Below are 20,333 nucleotides of genomic sequence, written 5' to 3'. Positions count from 1 at the left end.
ATGTTCTAAGAAAGACAAGTTAAGACTGGAACTGGCTGTCTAACTTCGATAAACTAACTTCTCAATAAATGTGAACATTTTTTTTTAAATTTCTATATTACTATGAAATCGACTTATTATTAAATCAATGATGCAGCATATTTGTAAATTTTAACCGCCGACCATTTTCTAGAATTTCTTGAACTCTAGAATCTGCACGGAATTTCAAACGGAACCTTTTTAATTAATCCGTGCTAGAACCCGCGGCATAACGGATAATGTACTTGGTAAAATTCAATTGTAAGTTGTTTCTCTTCTAGAGGTTGATGGTTCAATTTGCAGTGCAGGTGATAATAGAAATACAATTGCGAATTAGTTAGGACTTCTTCTACTCTGTCATGGCTGATGAAATGAGAACATGCTACTCCCATGGATTAAATAAATGGTTCTGTTAGAAATTCTGTGCAGATTCCAGAGTTTGACAGAAAATTCTTTAGTTTAACAAAATACACCTGAAGAAAGTCGGGGATTACATTGACCCAAAACATTCTGAAAATAATCAAGATGAGAAGTTAAGATTACTTATTATAATTGAACATTACTTTTTTTTTTGGAGGGTCTCTACTTTTTTCTCTCTTTTATTAAAAAAATGAATAAATAAGCTGTACCTATCCTGCATTACTTAGGATGCGGTGACGTTACTTTAGATTTTTTTTTTTTTTTTCCCCCACATTCTTAAACTTCCGCTAGACAAATTCTTTTATATTGTTTTAACATATTTTAAGATTTTGAAGATCACATAAAAAAAAAGAAAAAAGATGGTATCTGTTCCATTATTTGTTTGTTTGGACATTTCATTAAACGGAATGTGGTGTATTAATAGTTGAAAATGGTTAGATCTCATTTGAAGTTGTCAGAAAGATTAAAGATCTTTACCTATAAGCTCCTTTATTAGTTTTTTCTTCTGCTTGACCGTTTCTTAAAATGTCAATGGATTATGTATTGAATGTCAATTTGTGTGTGTTGAAGAGGAGGAGCAGGGAAGTGTCGAGTGTGTAAAAGCTCTTATTTTTTGCACCTGCATTCAAGAATGTAGCTTTTTTTTTTTTCTTCTTCATATATTTAAACTCTATTTAATCCTTTAAAACGTTTATCATGCATGACTTATCTGATAATCATTTATCGATTTGTGTTCTATGACCCAATTCAGATGGAAGGAACTTTGATCTAACGAGTTCTTAAAGATCTACGACACTTAAAACGGCTTTCGTTTTGAAGTAATCAGCCGTTCAGTGAAGCCCATCAAATGCAGACGTCAAAGAATACAAGAAAATACATACTACGTCCTGCCATGTACAAAATCTAATCTGTCTTGTCAAACCTTTTCTTTCTACTTTTTAATTTTTTTCTAGTTTTATTTTTATTTTTTTACATCATATAGTTACCACTCAAGCCCCGGAGCCCACTCAAGGATAAGGGTTAATGGTTACCGTAATGGGTAACTGATCATTTATTTTAGAGTTCAGGTTGGACTTGAAAACCTGACAGAATAATAATAAAAAAAATAATTTGTAACTCTTGTAGATGAAATCCAATAATATTCCCCCTCCTCAAGTATATATATATATATATATATATATATATATATATATATATATATATATATATATATATATATATATATATATATAAACGACATAATTTGATCTTAAAAACATAAGAATTTTACTAAAAATAACTAAACCAACTAAAGTAGAACCCCGGGATAGGTGTTTTTTTTTTTTTTTTTTTTCCATGTTATGATGTGGAATACAATGTTTTTCCGGTTACTTTATTTGCCCAGTTTACGGTATTTGTCCCGCCTTACAGTGTTATTTATAATGTTATTTGATTATATTCATGTGCATTATATACTGTACTGTATTTTGTTACTAACTTTTAATATGTACTGTATAAAATTTTGATTGGGCTCCGTCATACAGCGATTTCACCAACATAGAACAGATTAATGCCATGCCCCGGGGTGCTACTGTACAAAGTCAATAGCTACAATCCCAAACTGCATCAACGATTATACCATAAAATATTTTATGCCATGTTATTTAATTGTTGACAAACAAAAATTCAATCCAATATTTGCCTCTCTTGTTCATTTCCTCTCCTCCTCCACTCTTTTCCTCCCCTCTCTTCGTCTTTTTCTCTCTGTTTTTTTCCTTGTCATTTCGTCTTTTCCTCGTCATTTCTTTCTTGTCTTCGTCTTTTCCTTCTTGTCTTCGTCTTTTCCTTCTTGTCTTCGTCTTTTCCTTCTTGTCTTCGTCTTTTCGTCCTTTTGTCTTTTTGTTTTGGAATTGTCCGAGTCTGCTATGTTCGTTTTGGAATTGTCCGAGTCTGCTATGTTCGTTTTGGAATTGTCCGAGTTTGCTATGTTCGTTTTGGAATTGTCCGAGTCTGCTATGTTCGTTTTGGAATTGTCCGAGTCTGCTATGTTCGTTTTGGAATTGTCCGAGTCTGCTATGTTCGTTTTGGAATTGTCCGAGTCTGCTATGTTCGTTTTGGAATTGTCCGAGTCTGCTATGTTCGTTTTGGAATTGTCCGAGTCTGCTATGTTCGTTTTGGAATTGTCCGAGTCTGCTATGTTCGTTTTGGAATTGTCCGAGTCTGCTATGTTCGTTTTGGAATTGTCCGAGTCTGCTATGTTCGTTTTGGAATTGTCCGAGTCTGCTATGTTCGTTTTGGAATTGTCCGAGTCTGCTATGTTCGTTTTGGAATTGTCCGAGTCTGCTATGTTCGTTTTTGAATTGTCCGAGTCTGCTATGTTCGTTTTGGAATTGTCCGAGTCTGCTATGTTCGTTTTGGAATTGTCCGAGTCTGCTATGTTCGTTTTTGAATTGTCCGAGTCTGATATTTTGGGCATGTTTTCAAAAAAAGTGGTCTAGAAGCTGTTGAGATAGTAAAGAAGGAAGGAATTGCAAAAAGGAAGAGGGAGAATATAAAACCCGAAGCTTCATGCCTTGTCTGGAGTGATTTTCATTAATGTGTGTATGTGTGTATAAGTACTCGGTTATGGGTTTGCTTATTTTTATTTTTATTTCTTCATCTCATTCTCGCGTGCTTTCCTTTCTTTTCCTGCCCCCCCTCTTTTTTTTCTTTGTTTTGACTTGCTTTTTTTTTTTTTTTCCTATTCGGACAGTTCTCTCTGAAAACTGAAAATGTTAATTTTGCAGTCAAAGTGAAGACTTCAAGCGATTCATGAACGGGGTAGGGAGAGTTAGATGACTTTTGTTTCACAAAAGAATCCTCCTTTCCCCAACACCACCACCACCACCACCATATGCCTTAATTGCCATATCTCGTTTGAATTTCTTAGTTAAAACTGATTGGAGGTGTTTAGAAAAGTTGTTTTTGTGCTACCTATCAACACACACCTTGAGGCCCTTGAATCCCCCAAGCCAAGAAATTATTTTTTTTTACTTTTTATTTTATTTTTTTGCTTGTCATTGCCTCCTCGTATCTTTGTAACTTACATAAGCATGCACAATACCTACTAGACACTGTCTTCGAATGTCTAAGGTCTCTCTGTACATGGGTTTGTCAGGACAATCTATAAGTACGAGGGGCGTGCAATAAGTAATGCCCCTTACCCACTTCCCATAGCAGTAGAGCAACGAAACTTGGCACAGTTATTTGTCTTTCTCTACATAGGAACCACCCTGAGTTATGCATTTCTCCCATTGTTTGATGCAGCTCTGGAGACCGTTTCTGTAGAACACTCCAGGTTGGTCCTCCAACCACGACATGACTTCAGAAATCAAGGCTGCATCATCTTGGAAACGCTTTCCTTTCAAAAATAACTTCATGGTTGGGAAGAGGTGAAAGTCAGAGTGGGCAAGGTCAGGAGATAGGGAGGATGAGGAAGGATTTCACGACCACAAGCCCGTACTTCTGATCTGGCAACATGCGAGTTGTGGACCGGAGTATTGTCCTGCAGGAGGAGGGTACCTTTGCTGATCTTGCCCCACCTCTTCCCTTAATTTCCTCAAAAGTGAAGCATAATAGGCTCCTGTAATTGTGGTACCCTTTGCCAGGAAATCTGTCATCACCACTCCGTCCTGGTCCCAGAAGACTGTGAGCATGACCTTGCCAGCAGAGGGCTGCACCCTTGCCTTCTTCGGAGGTGGTGAGTCCAAGTGCTTCCATTGCATTGACTGGGCTTTGGTCTCTGGATCATAGTGATGGACCCAGGTTTCATCCTGTGTAATCAGTCTTTTGAAAAACTTTGACGCCTCTTCTTGGCACATCTCCAAATTCATCCTCGAGCACTCGACGCGTTCTCGCTTCTGGAATGGTGTGAGCAACCTGGGAATCCATCTGGCAGACACCTTATGCATATGCAAATGGTCATGAATGATAGTTTCCACAGACCCTGTACTAATCTTGACATCTTGGTCTATTTGGCGAATAATAATGCGCTGATCTTCCAAAATGGCAGCCCCAACTTGACGGACAGATGCCTCATCAATGACAGAGGAAGGGGGGGGACCAGGTCTTGGAGCTGTTTCCACAGACTTCCGACCATGTTTGAATTCACGATGCCAGCGTTTTACAAGGTTATATGATGGGGCATTATCACCATAAGTTTCTTTCATTTCATCAAAAGTCTCCTGTGGTGTGCGTCCTTTCAAATACAAAAACCGGATCACTGCTCGACATTCAACAGGCTCCATTTCACATCTCAGTTCAAACACCTGTAAAACAGAAACCACAATTAGTTCAGAGCTGTAATTTGCCACATAACCCGTAGAGATATAAATCATTGCACATGCAAAATTTCAGCTAGATCAGACAACTGAAAGTTGGTCAGAGGCATTACTTATTGCACGCCCCTCGTAAACCCTGATCAAATACTCAAAATCACACAATATTCACAGCACAAATAAGATCTCACTATGGCCAACTTACACTGACTTTTACTAGCCTGGATGCCTGGCATTGCCCAGGTGTTTGGAAGTGTGTGTTGAGCAAAAAAAAAAAAAAAAGTGATAGTGGGCAGGCAGGCTCGAACCCTTACCACGATGGAGGAAAAGAGTATGGAAAAAAAAAATGTGAAGTGTTTTCTGTTGCATTCATTGCCAAACCAGAAGTGATGTAGGTTTAAATTAAGGCTAGACAATAGAATAGAGGGGGTGACTATCGAAAATATCGGCGAAAAAAGCGACCCCTCCCTGTAGAAAAGTGCTCAATTCAGGGTGAAGGAATTAATGTTTTTGGCCAATTTTTCAATATTTATCGTCCCAAGAGTCGAACTTCAAAATGATACTGATCTTGTGAAAATCCGTCGCCTTTGTCGAAAGTTTTAGGCAGACATACAAACATACATACAGGTAAGATTTATATTATAGATGATACACCTTCTCCAAATGATGTTACCTTGAGTAACAGCATGAAACTGGATACTCCACTAGACTAGATAAATTCTTTTCTTGGAATTTAGTAAAACCAAGAGACCACAAGAAAGATATAACATATTAAAATGGTCAATTGGGGAGAGGAAAATTATGTTCCCAACTTTTTTGCTTACTCAGTGTTTGATATGTAAAGGAGAACTTTGATGGAATATTTAAATATCTACCGTATATTCTGGTGTATAAGACGACCCTTAAAGTTAAATCTTTAAAAACCAATTTTTCATAAGATGTCGGGTGTTGCAATCTCTAGCCTAAGCTAAACAAACATGGTTTCTTGATTTAGCAGTCGTCTTATACAACCAATGTATGATAAATTTATTAAAATTTGCTCCAATTTTGTACCCCGTCTTATCTGACGGTCGCCGTATACGCCGAAATATACGGTCTGTATCTTGTATGGAAATCAAGTGTTAGCCCAAAGAATGGGTTAACACTTGATTTCTGAGAATTTTGACTGAAGTAAAATGAAACAAAAGGAAATACTTATGTAATGATTTCCCAAAAGTATGGGTCGTTACCAAAGGAAGATTTTGTTGGACTTGCATCAGGTGCTTTTGTACTTATGTATCTGCCTGGTGAAATGCATCTATAGCAGTTCTGACAAAACTACCATCAAGTTATAACCCTGGGGTTAGCTTTTGGTGGGGGTGAGGGATCTAGAATATCATTACCACCAACCTAAGGCTTCCCGGGAGATTTTTATTAGTAGTGAAACTTCAATCGTCTGCCTGATGATATGCTTGCCACACCCAACCAAATGCAATTCTTGCCAGGTTATGGAGCTTTCCAAGGTATTTGCTTCACTGTTATTAATTGCTTAAAACAAAAATATTTTTCGGTTGAAGTTACTAAGTGGTTCACAACATCAACAGGAAATTGTTTTTTTTTTTTTGTGTGTGTAGTGCATACAAACACACACACACACACACACACACACATATATATATATATATATATATATATATATATATATATATATATATATATAAGAATACCCGTACCAGGATGGGTAAAATTTATTTCTAAAACAGTGTTGCACCACTTTTATGTACCTTGGAGAATAGTTATTACTTGATGCCTATTACCATTGTTAAAATTTTGCAAAAAAAAACAAAAACATTTGAGGCATTTGATAGGGCATACATCCCCCTCTTTGTCCCTTTTGCATAAATCAAAATAAATATAGCCTATATTACTCACCCCTACACCTTGCAACTGTTCCAAAATTCATAAAGATTGGTTAATGTAGTTAGTTTATGAGTCAATTCTATATATGCAAATATACACACATTCCAAACTCTATATCTATGAAGCTAGGTATGTTTCTTTGTTTATGAAACAAGTTTTCTTTCAATATCTATCTACTTATCTATAAAAGGCATTTTGTCTGTCTGTCTGCTTGTGTTCGTTCCCTATGGACTCCAAAACTGCTTGGCCGATTTTTATGAAATTTCACACAAATGTACTTTGTGTCTGGGAGTGTTTTTAAGTAGATGTTTTTATCTGAATGTTTCCGATGATTATCGTAAATCGATAATCTAAAAAAAAAAAGAAATAAAAAAAAACTATTAAAGAAGGAGTAGTTCGATTTTGGTCAGATAAAATTTTCATACAACCAAATATTGCAAGCATATTTGAGAAGTTTTATCACTGTACAAACAGAAGGGCCTGGAGTATAAAAATCAGCAGTAGGTTTTTTGATAAGACGGGCGCGTTTGCAAATGAATGTTTCTGTTTAGAGCACAATTGAAGCATGATACTTGACTTTTACATTTTAAACTTTAATCCAAGCCATTATATATATATATATATATATATATATATTATAAAATGAACAGTAAGTTCTTTACAGTGCCATGTAGACTACAATGTATTGTGGACTAAGTTACTGCGGGGGAGGGGCATGTGAAGCTTTGTCCTTTATGGACTGTAATGAGCCCCCAACCATAGCAGGTAATCAATCGATTTGATTGAAAAATGGGTGGGTTCATCGATTTCAATGACTATAAAAATATTGGAAATGTGGCACATTTGTTGATCCTTATTCAATTCCAGGTAGCGAAGGGCTTCTCTGCTAGTATCTATATAAAAGTGATCTCGTGTATGGAACGGTTTCTACCAAACTACTGTCAATATTTGGTTTGCAAACTTGAAACGATATATTGGGGATTCAGACCTGTGGAACAGATTCGATTTGTTTTTTGGCCCGTAAAAATCGCTACTAAAGAGTTGAAATTGAAAATAATTTGAACTTTACAGACGTAAGTCGACTTAAACCAAGATTATTTACATATGCGCAAATATACATTTATACATTAAACTGTCAAAATTTTTAAAATTTTGATATCCCTCTGTCCTTAGGTCATATAGTAGTGAATACCGCTAAAGAGCTAAATGTTTTGGTTTTGATTCTAACTGACGGCATCTAAATCCTATTTAAAAAAAAAAAGAAAAAAAAATTTTGAAATCGCTACTATATATTGGTTACAATGTAGAGAATTGGTTCTTTTGTAATAAATACACAATCTACATAACTTAAAATATCATGTTTAAGCATATTTTACAACTGGGCAATGCCGGGCAGCATGCTAGTATATTATATAATTTAGTAGATTACAAAATGTTATAAATCTACTCTTATAACAATGTTTATATGTATGAGCGTTTCAAAACCTTTTATTACATTAGAGTAAAACTTGAACTTTTAAAATAGATCCCATCATGAAATGTGTTTTTGATTTTCATGTGTTCTCTCTATCCTAATTGAGAAATATGTTGTATTTAGTCCATTCACCTGAACATTCCGATATCGAACTGATTGCGAATACATCCTCTAGAAATTATGTGAATTGTGATTGATAAAGTTTATATATGCTGATGAGAACATCATAATAATTTTTTCAAGTTTTATTCTGATGTAATAGCGATAATAAAATGACTTCTATTTTATTTTAAGCGTATGTACATGTAGAAAAAAACTTAAGTGTTGATTTTTTGGAGCATGATTATGATATTTAAAATATGTCATAGTTTATAATATAAAAGCTCTGCTTAACATAACATATTAACCATTGAGCTTACTTTTTATCTACACTATTGAAATATATCTTGTGGATTTATAAGATCGGATTTATTTACAAAGTAAATTTTGTATTATGTGATCTCCTGGGAATATCGCAATTGTTTTGGTTCTTCAATTTAAACTTTTCCTTATGATCAGAAAGATTCGATGTTGCTCGGGATTTGCATTATGCTTATAACACCATATTATTTATTTATTTTTTACTGCCATCGCCGTTTCTCTTCTGATATAGAAATAAGATGCAATGTTGGAAAACTCCTGGATTCTGTGTCTTATACATTTGGTTTTAACTTTGATTATAATCAGAGATGCTTAATTTGAAATTTTAAGGAGCTTCTCACCCCACCCTCCCTCCCTCGTGGGTAACATGGAGATTTAGAACACTTTTATTGTCTTCCCCAGTAAATTTGACATAAAAATACACCTCACGTATTATGTAGATTCTCTAACCTTTCTTTTTAAAAGGAACATAGAAATATCACACACACTGAGTTATCTATATAAGTTCTGTATACATAATAGAAGGCAATATATTATGTAAACGATTTCAGTATTTATTCCAACAATACTTAATATATGAGAAGAGCTAGCTAGTAACATATGAAAATATATTTAAAGCAATTAAACTACACAGAGGCATCCGCGGTTCATCCCCGCAGGAAATCATCAGGCACGTAATGCTATTAAAATAAATGCTGAAAATCTATACATATTATATAATATCTATATATATATATATATATATATATATATATATATATATATATATATATATATATACACACATCACTTTGGGGAAGATATTGCATGAATAAAACAATAGAGATAAAGAAAAACTTAATCATGTGCACTAGGCTGATGCTGACACTAATAAACGAACAATATCAATGATTACTAATTCTTTCGATCCTAATAATTGATCTTTTCTAGTATTGATCGGTTACTTATTTTCTTTTTGTTTCCTTCTTTTATTGTAGGTATACCATGTAGTGTTTATAATGACTAGAGTTTGGGTGTGAGCTTTGTGGCTGCACAATGTTGGCCGTTAGTAGCTCTCCCAAGAAGAAAAAGGTCGTGCAGGTGAGGCTGCTTAGTGGAGATGAGATACGAGTTCCAGTTGATGTAAGTATCCCCCTACTTTTTTTTCCCTTTTTTAAATGTATTTTTTATTTATTTTTGTTCATTTTTTTTTTCCCGGAATGCTTTCGTTAGTTTTTTTTAAAAGTTAGCATAGAAAACCCTTTATATATATTATTGTTTTAATACAGTTAAACGAGAGAGGTGAATAGATAGAGGATGAGGGCAGGAGAAGAGAGATAGGAGGAGGAGAGAAAGATATTACACACCTTTTAACTTGTATTTTATGGTTCATGGCCTGTACTATACCTGAGAGCCCTGCTAGTCTAAAGGAAAGTTATCTTGGTTCTTGTCCAGAATTTCTCCTACATTAAAAAAAAAAAAAAAACAAACTATTCCCCGTACCTGTGACAAAATTAAAATATATTCCCAAAATCACTTTAAAATTAATCAAGGAGCTTTATTTTTAAATAAGAACTTTTATGAGTAACTGAAGAGCAGCTGTGTTGTCCACCATTTTTTAAAACAATCTTAAAAAAAACAAAACAAAAAAAAAACGGGAAATAACTCAACAATTCAAACTTGCAAGATTTATGTTGTAACGCTTATGAATTTCCATTAATCGTTTAAAAATGATTTTCTTTCAAAATATAACTATTTGATTAATTTACATGATTTTTGGAATATGATATTTTTGTTTTGTCGCTGGCATATCATACAGATTTTTTTTTTTAATAATATATGAGGAATTCTAGACGAGAACAGTTATCTGTGGCTAGATATAAATCGAAAACTGCACAAGATCACACTTACAAATCCTATGCATTTTTCAGCATTGCCTTGAACACAAAATATAGGCACTTTTTTATTTTTATTTATTTATTTTTTTTTACTATTCATTCTTTTAGGGATCAAGTGGAACAGAATGAGTTGGGGTTGGGGGCATTTAGTTATTAAAAACTTTATTTTAAAAAGAAACAGTTTTTCATGTAATTTGGAAAGAAATTTCCAGGTTTTGATAATGCTAATTCTACAGGGATTATTTAGCATTTTGCTTTAGTGTTGAGAGGGGGAGAGGGCAAGAAACGCTGTCCTGGAGTAATAACTTGTGGTGGGATGACTTCAGGAATTTTCTCAATTCTGATACAATTACCGATTCTGATTCAAATTATTTTTAAATTTCTAAATACCATTTTTTTTTTTTTTTTTTTTAAATTTTGAATTACTGTAAAACCTTTGTAGTGTTTTCATATATTTTCACAAACATAAAAAAATACACTTAGTGAGGGCTTCTTCTACACGAGTAGATGTTTCTAAATATTTTTTGTTTCAGATGTTTTCCTTGTAGTTGATTGAAAATAAGGAAGTAAAGATTTATTTCTCTTTTATAACAAAGTAGATTTACATTAGCTCCTTGTTAATTAACAAAATGCGATTTAAAAATAAAATAATTGACCATTGATATGTATAAGATGTAGGAACAGAATAGTTTACAAAGTCCCCTTTCGATTTTAAGAAAGCTTTTAAATAATATAGTTATATTTAGGAAACTATTCTCAACATAGAAGCATGGGGTAAGCGTGTGTAGTTAACTATTCTGTACATTCTTTCTACCAAAGAATGCCCATGTTTTACCCTAATCATAAAGATTTGATTGGTTATGCTACTGTCAATATAAGATATATGTAGTAGATTGATTTATTTTACTGTAAAAAGAAGAAAAAAAACAAAAAAAAAACAAGGCACAGATAATAATAGTAATACTACTACTAACAATAATGGCAAATTTGTAGATCAACTCCCTCAGCTAAAACACCTGCAAAAAGGAGACTACTTTTTTAGATGAGCATGTGTAAACACCTTGAAATACTTGGCGAAAAGGGGGTTGGGGCAAAAAAAAAAAAAAAGGAAACAATTTTAGAATTTATATTGGAAGATAAGTTTTGAAAAATGAATTTATCATGCAATGATCATTTCTGGGCTATTCTAACATTTTTAGCGATGTTTATTAATTATTTTTATCACTAGTTCTATGTCTGTTTGGCAAAGTCAGAAAACTATAAGTAATTGCTACAAAAAAAGTATAATCCCCCAACAAGCAAAAATATAAACACAAAATTTATCTCTGAGAAAAATAACAATTTTTGGTTAACTGCTAGAATGTCTTGGAAATAGCTCATTCGACATTAAATTACTATACAAAACTGGTCCTCAATTCTAAATTCTTAAATAATTGATCTTTTCCTTTTTTTTTTTTTTTCTTCTTTCCACTAACTTTTTGGAGTGTACACATGTAATCTCCTAAAAGAAGTAGAATTTTAATTTGGAGGAGTGATTTAGCAGAGGTGTTAAACTACAACAACAATAATACTATATTATATAGTAAAAGATATATTTTAATATATCTTTTAAGAAATTGAATATAAGTTCAAATATGAAACAAAAATCAAAAGAACATGTTAGTAATCTATAATATAAAATTCAAAATGAATGCGAGCGTTTATGCATGTCCAAGAAATTTTGGAGAAGCTTCCTTATACTCCTTAGATTATAATATCTCAGATTAAAAAAGGACGTTGTCACTATTTTTATTTTGATCGAGTTTTTTTTTTAAAAAACCTTGGTTCCTGGTGTTTGTTTGTCTTTCTCGTAGAAATTAAGCGAAGCTGATCGAAGCAACAACAACTGCTTCTTGGCCTTCCTGGCCGGGACATCTAGAAAGCAATCAGCTTTGATCAATTTGGAGGAAACCCTTCATATCAGACAATTGCTATTCATTTGGACACTGTCGGAGTTCCGCCTTTATGGGGGGAGCTGGTTTTCCCCTTTATCGTGGAGAAGCAAATACGGCAGTAAGCGGAAAGTTTAACTAGCCTATGGCCAGATGTTCATTTCTGTGCCTGCATGATTCTCATTCATTTTTTTTTTTCCATCGTTAAATTTGAACACTTTACACTTCCATTCGCGTCATGGCGCAGTGGTAAACTCAAGTCTTCTTTCACTTTCTTTTCCGCCTTCGAGTACCAACACTGTTCTTTTTTTTCTTTTTTTTTTTTTTTTTCCACACACCCACAAATACCCGGGCAACGCCGGGCACCCCTGTTAGTCTATATATATATATATATATATATATATATATATATAAAAAAGCCAGAATGTGTGTTAGTGTGTGCATTTTTTGTGTATGTCCGGCTTTTTTTGGTGGGTGGTTCTCGAGTTGGTTGCTCATTCTTATAACTTTTTATATTTATGAAACGACTCGGCATGTATCTTTAATTTGGGCAACTTTTACGCATGATTTTTTGCTATATTTATTGGCCCACGCATGTGTCTTTGGCTTTTTAGTATAAAAAAGTGAAACTGAAATGAACCTCAGCACTTGTGCGGCACGCCCAGAAAAGCAATGAGTGCTTTGATTAATGTTGGTGAAAACCGTCATATCAGACAATTGCTATTCATTTGGGCTCCAAAAAAAAAACTGTCTCCTTCACTTTTTAATCGCTAAATTCTTATATTGCTTCCGTTGCCGTAGCGCAGTTGTATGTTGTCAGCCTCAAGGCTTCGGGTTCAAACCTACTTGTCACCAACCCCCTTTTTTTCTTTTAAACCTACAAAAGATTTTTTTTTTGTGCTCAACACATACCTACAAACACCCAGGCAGTGCCGGGTACCCCCGCTAGTTAAATTTAAATCATAAAACATCTCAAATGTCTTTAAAATAGTTTGGGAAATACACTTACATTTTAATGTTGGCAATTTTTCATGATTTCAATATTTTCTCTGTATCCAATATGATTACTGATTCTGTTCTACATGCTCAATTTAAATGCAATTATTGATTCCGATTCTAAAATTACTTAAAAAAAAAAAAAATAAATAAAAAATAAAAATAAATTTTAAAAAATCGGAGCGGTGAGATAGCAGAGAGTCCTTATCTTTTAAATCCAGATATAATTTTCTTTTTAATTTGATAAACTTAAAAAAAAATTTTCTTTATGTATTGTATCCAAAATTTTAAACTCATTGTGAGATTTTCAGCTATATTTTTCACTTGTGTCAGCAATAGAATATTATTTTTGAAATAAATAAAAAAAAAAAAAAAAAAAAAAGTAAAAGAATCATTTTTGGAATCAGGAATTAAGCTCAAATTTTTCTGGTACTGATACTTCCAAGAATTCTGATTTTTACAATTTCGATTGATCGTCCCAACACTAATGCAATTTATTTTCTTTTTTTAATATTCATTCGTTTTTGGGTCACCAGGTTCAGAATTAGTTGTCAACATTTAGTTTTTTTCTTTATTTTTTCCTCCGATATTAGGTGTGAGTGAAACTTTAAAAGACACTTTTTTTGCCATCGGTCTTGGATTAAAGAAAAATTATTTAAAATTTCAGTATGAAGTGAATATTTGACCATATAAACGGTAAGTTTAAGCAACTATCATACATGTGAAAGGGCAAAATGATAACTCGTCCACTTATTTTTACTTATATCTTTAGTAATAATAAAAACATTACAAAATTTAATTATTGTACAAAAATAAATAAAGAAAAAGTAAAACGTTATAAAAATTTGTACAGTTCTCAATTTTTTAGATCATGTATAATTGTATTATTTAGATTAATTGAACAATTGTTCTCAACTTGGGTGTTATCTGCACAACGATTCGGTGTACAAGTCATCATGTCTGATAAAGGGGAAAGGGCAAGGGGAGTTAACTCTACACTCCCAGATTTCATATTTTTTTGGTTCTATTTGAGAGTAACTTGACAAAAAATAAAGTCAATATGATGTCTCTCAAGCAACCATCTTTTTTATTTATTTTTTATATATAAATTTAGGTTTCTAAAACCTTACAATTTAATGAAAATCGTGGTTCTAAATAATTTAGAAATAATATTCCTAGCATTTTGCTTGATAATTTTATTGACTTTATACTATTTATTTTTGTAAATTTTATTCTTACCTAGAACCTTGCCAAACATGGTAACTTATACATCTGAAGAAGATCGGAAGTTACATCGACCGAAACGTTGTACAGATAACACAAGATGAGAACAATTGTCCAATTAATCCAAATAATACAATTAAAAAGTTTGTCTATTATCATGCTTAGGCTGACGATTATGAAATAGCAATTAGAAGAAATTGGCTTCTTATCCAGAATTCCACCTAATTAAAAAACAAAATTACAGAAAAATCATTAATGTATGTACCCGTCACAGAATGAAAATGTCATATTCTAAAAATCATATAAATTGATAGTTTTATTGTTATAAAAAAAAACTTTTTTAATGTGAAATTGTTACCATTACAAGACTGATCTCACAAGTTTGAATTATCATAGACTTGTCTACCCTCCTACTTACAAGATGGCAATGTGAGATAATCCCTTTTTGCTTACTCATATAATTTGATTTTCTTAGTTAAAAATAAAACTACTTGATCAATTTCTGATTTTTGGAATATGACATTTTCGTTCTGTGACTGGTATGTACATCATAAAGTTTTCTGTATTTTTTTTTTTTTTTTTTTTTTAACTCTGGTTGAACAGTGGACTTGCATTAAAAATTGTTTTCAGCCACCTACATGGGGAGAGAGAGGATGTCGACTATACCTTTTTATTGTAAAATATACGCTTACAGTGTAAGTGAAAATACAAAAGACATGAAAACTAGAAGAATAGCCATTTCAGAACGGAATGGTTTAGAAATGGAAGTTCATGAAATTTGAGTTAATTTTGTCTTAATGACTATGGAGCAATTTGAATGCAAAGTTACAATATTTGAATTTTTAAATGGAAACTTCCGCCTCCTATTATACCCCCCCCCCTCTCTAAAAATCCTTCAGGAAGATTCCAAGGAAACTGAAATTTGGTGAACGTTTATTAATTAATAACTATATTTATAAGAACTTTTATTAATAATTATTATATCATTGATAATACCTAAATGTCTTGTTTCGATTCTAGCTGATGGCACCCAAGTCATTTTTTATTTTTATTTTTTTAAATCATTACTATATTAGGGACACTATAATAATCAATAGCGAATTGGCTTTATAATAATAAATACGAAATCTTTATAAATTAAAATACCATATTTAAGTGCATTTTAAGACCGGGCAATGCTGGGCTCCCTGCTAGTCGGTAGCTAAAAAAAAAAAATTATACATGGGGAGGCAAATAATTAATATTAGGTTTTTACAAAAAAATTTTTTATATATAGTTCAACGTCAAAAAATTACATTATTTTTGTACCAACCTAATAAAATGATCCTTCCCGAAACAAACCTGCAAGTATCAAGAAGTTTCATTGGATGTCCTGCTAGTTTGACAGGCCAAGAGAAGGCTCAGGGCATTTTCACGAATAATGACAATGCAGAGCGCTCATAAAGCCATGTCAATTTACATTGATCCCCGATGTGGTTACCTAGTGCTGCCAGATCAGGCTGTCTGAAAATACTGACCTCTGTACCTAAAAATGCACTAAATATCAATGGTATTATTTGTTATTTTTTCATTTCCCTTTGCAAAATTCAATCATGTTTTACAAAAACAAAAATCTTTATAAAACAACCAAACCAAACCAAACATCATGAATAAATATTTGGAGATATAAACAACTTGAAGCATACCATCTTTTTTTTCCAAAATTACTGAATTCGGTGTTAAATAACCTGAAAAGGGTTGATATGCTTTAAAACAAAACAACGGAACAGGTGTGATTGAGTTATACTTGTACTCCTTCTGATTGGTTACAATTTCGGTAGTGACTGAAGCTTTTATAATCTCTGCAGGTAGTGCATTGCTGTGTGCGTTTAGGATTGTATCCATTGTCATTCACTGGAAGTTGATATGCTTGACAGCAAAGCTATTTTTGCTATTGATGCATGAATAGGTGTTAGCAGTGCAGGATTCTTTTGGTATGTGGTGGTCCGCGGAGGTGGAGGCGTGTAACTGTCGATTTCATTGTAATTTAGTGGTGGCATTTATATACATCACTGGTGTTTTGCTTTTTTTTTTTTCTTGTGTATTTTACACTTGAGACAATACCAGATATTTAACTTCAATACTATACTAACATGACAACAGAAAAACGCATGATAGAAGAGTTGGTAACCGGAAATACAAAACGCCCCTCTCTCCCACAAAAAAAAAAAAAAAAATAAAGAAACAAAAAAAATATATGTAAGGAAAAAATTTAAATTATTAATCAATTTAATCTATTATATAAATGGCTGTTACTTGTATGTTTGTATGTCCAACTAAAAGTAAAAAAAAATGAAAACAAACTACAAAACCAACACTCACAAAGTTGATGTAGTCTTGATCCATGTTGCCTTGGATAAATTATATTTAAAAATTAAAAAAAAAAAATCATTCTTTAAGAGTCAGCTGGGTCGGGTTTTGTCAGAGAAAGATCTTTTTTTTTTTCTTTTTTTTTTGCCCATGTTATGTGCTAATTTGGAAATGCCAACTAATTCCACAAGGGGTCTATTATATAAAGGAGTTTTCTATGTGCGTGTATCTAGCTAGTGAGGAATGGGTTGGGTGGGGTTAGGAAAACGGAAGGGGGGGGGGCTAATAGAAATATGTTAGTTTTGCCCCGGGCAACGCCGAGTAACGTTGCTAGTATGTTTTTAAATGTCATGACATTAGCTATTTTTATATAGCTATATAAAAGTATAAAATATGTATAAATAATATATACTAGTTTATATCTGCTCCTTCAGTGGCTGAGTATGTCAGTTTCTGTCTTTTATCTTGCTTTAACCCTTTTAATTGCTCGTATGAAAAACGATATTCGAAAAATGTGTAGAGAAAAAAAAAATTCTACTTAAAATTTGCACAAGAGAATTAGTAACTACAATGAATGTATCTATATAGTGTTTTTGTTGAAAAATGTAATTTTTAAAAAAATTTTATTAAGCAAAAATTATTTGGGTTGAATACTTTTTATGGCTACTTTTCTGTTTATTATTTAAAAAAAATGGTTACTTAGTTTAAAAAGAAAATCTAATGTTTTTATGTGTTTATTTTTTTAATTGTTCAAGTGTATTTTTACAATCGATATTGATTAGGAAATAACTGGAAATAAACCTATAATGATTCGTTAAAAATTTTTTTTTATTTTTCTTTCTTCTGAACCTTTTCATTTTCAATGTTGTCAACGTGATTATGCGCGTGCGTGTGTATGTATATATATGTGTGTATGTATATATATATATGGGAACCGGTGTGTCATCGTGATTATGTGTGTACGTGTGTATATATATATATATATATATATATATATATATATATAGACATGTTCCATCTTCTTCATAGCATAATAGATAATACAATCAATCGACAGTTTTAGTACTTTGCCACAGTAAATAAACTTAACTAAAAAAAACAACTAGTAAACAGAAGAAAAAAAAATGGTTTTCCTATATTTTTCATTCTGAGTCTATTTAAGATGTGCCGACTAACTAAACCACTGATAGCTTTTGTAGGTGGTGCAGTTGGTTACTTTGTGTACAAAAAAAAAAAAAAAATTGTCTCCCATTGTCCTTGAGTGGAAACTAACATGTTTGACAACTAAAGTATTTTGCTGTTGATGCATACGAATTTGTTAACAGCTTTCAACTTTCTCAGTACAATTTTGACTTGTACGAGGGGAGTAATTTTACTGTAATTTTATTATTGCTGTCGTTGGTTTACCATCTGCTGGCATGTGTCGGACAGCTTTTAGAAGTTGACTTCTAAACTAACCCATCTATTCCCAGGTCTTTATTTATCCCTCCTTCTCGCAGGTCCATTATCATTTTATCACATGTTTCTCTTGGCTATCCTCTGCCAACTGTTTTACATCCAAAACCCAAGAACTCTGATTCATTCTTCACCGTGACCAAACCAACAAAGTCTTCTATTCTGTACACATTTGCCCTATACTCTTCAGATTTATTCTTTTGAAATCACCAGGATTCGCGTTTACATATCCATCATATCATTGCCATATCATATGTCTCCATGAAATACATGTTTTCAAAACTCACTGGCTAGGTTTCACTTCCATATGAGGTGCCTTCAATAAGTTTCTAGACTTATTTTTCGTATGGGCATTTCTATTAATAGTACACACCTGAAACTCTAGTCCCCTTCAAAGTAATCTCTTCCGGCTGCAATGCACCTGTTGTACCATTCCAATAACTTCTGGTGGGCCCCATGGAAGACCTCTTGTGTGAGCGTGTCAACGACCCTCGTCACAGCCTCTTTCATCTCTGCAATTGTCTCGGAACAACAACTGCTAAGGTTTTCCTTGAGCTTAGGGAATAACAATAATGAAAAAGGTCACGGAGCTAAATCTGGACTATAGGGAGGTCGAGGAACTGTCTGGATGTCCATCTTGGTCAAATAGTCTGATCTTTTCTGAGCACCCTTGGAACAAACTTTTCACAAGTCTTTCACATCTACATTGACATCAAACTGTGCACTTCTTATCTCTATAGACACACGACTGTCCTTATGCATGAAATTTTTTATTTGGCCAATCAACTCTGGTGCTCTGACTTCCTTACTCCTCCCACACCTCTCATCATCCCTCACAGACGCCCTGCCTTCCTTGAATCCCTTATGCCACTCAAAAACTGATGCTTGCTTTATGCAAGATGCTCCTGAAGTATTAAAACAGAATTTTATTGCATATTGTTCTTCTAAAGTGTCCTTACGCCCATATTGCATTTATGAAATTTACCAGCTGTGACAATCAGGCTTTAGTAGGGTGTATTCCAATTCCTGCTGTAGCTATTCATTTGAACCTGAACTCATGAAAATTTGTCAGCCATCTTATAAGATGTATAGCAATAGCATACTGAATTTTTAAGAGTCTGACAATTTTAAATGCTTGTACAAAAAGTCTTGAAATTTATTTAGGGCACCTCATACATCATCACACGTTGTATACTTACCAAATAGACTCTTAATTCACTCAACAGCATAAACATTCTGCTGGTTGGTAATGGCAGAACAACAGATTGTTACCACTGTTGACCAAAGGGTTATGTATGAAAGTGAAACCTAGCCAGTGAAGATTGAGGACATGCGTTGCATGAAGAGAAGTATTTAGTTATAAAAATGTTGGCATTTGAATGCATCGATACTGTAGGATGCAATGCATCAAAATAGTTATTGGTGCCAAGATTAGAAAGGTGAGCTAAAGTTCTTGAGAGAAATAAGACAGACTTGGGCAGATAGGCTAGTTTTGAATTCAAATTCTGAAAGCAGTTCACTGCATGCCAGCATATAGAATGGATTTTACACTGAATATGATGATGATGATGATGATGATGATGTTTGTGATGAAAGAGTTTGAGAAAATCTGACAAAATGGTGAACATCACAGTCGCTACAAATGTCGATGTTGACAGAAGGATGAATAGGCATTATCTTGTCAATTTATTTAGATTCTTTCTAAGAGAGTAGTGTTGGGACAATTAATCAGAATTGGGAATCTGAAAAAGCGAACTTTTTGGGGTATCTGAATTGAAGAAATTGTACCCATTTTCTGATGCCAAGAAATGGTAAAATTTTTTTTTTTTTTTTTTTAAACTTAATTTTCCATTGCTGGTACAAATGATAAAATGGTAAATATTTGTTGATGTTAAACTACCGGAAATACTCCAATCTATAGATTCCCTCACCTCACAAGTGTATTTTTATGCTTGTGAAAATATATACATACTAG

General features: G+C 33.0%; 1 protein-coding gene across 1 annotated transcript in view; it reads left to right on the top strand.

Annotated features, from left to right (window-relative positions):
* Positions 1-20,333, top strand: part of LOC145293979 (uncharacterized) — a 216,152-nt gene that overhangs the window by 130,160 nt on the left and 65,659 nt on the right. Inside the window, exon 2 of the mRNA XM_080140864.1 lies at positions 9,504-9,648. Coding sequence (XP_079996990.1) covers positions 9,562-9,648 — 87 coding nt within the window. The 5' untranslated portion in view covers positions 9,504-9,561. The remainder of the gene's footprint in view (positions 1-9,503; positions 9,649-20,333) is intronic.

This window comes from Euprymna scolopes, chromosome 15, assembly GCF_053919585.1.
Source record: "Euprymna scolopes isolate OS-2025 chromosome 15, ASM5391958v1, whole genome shotgun sequence".
In the NCBI taxonomy this organism is placed as follows: domain Eukaryota; kingdom Metazoa; phylum Mollusca; class Cephalopoda; order Sepiida; family Sepiolidae; genus Euprymna; species Euprymna scolopes.
This window is presented reverse-complemented; position numbering and strand designations above follow the sequence as displayed.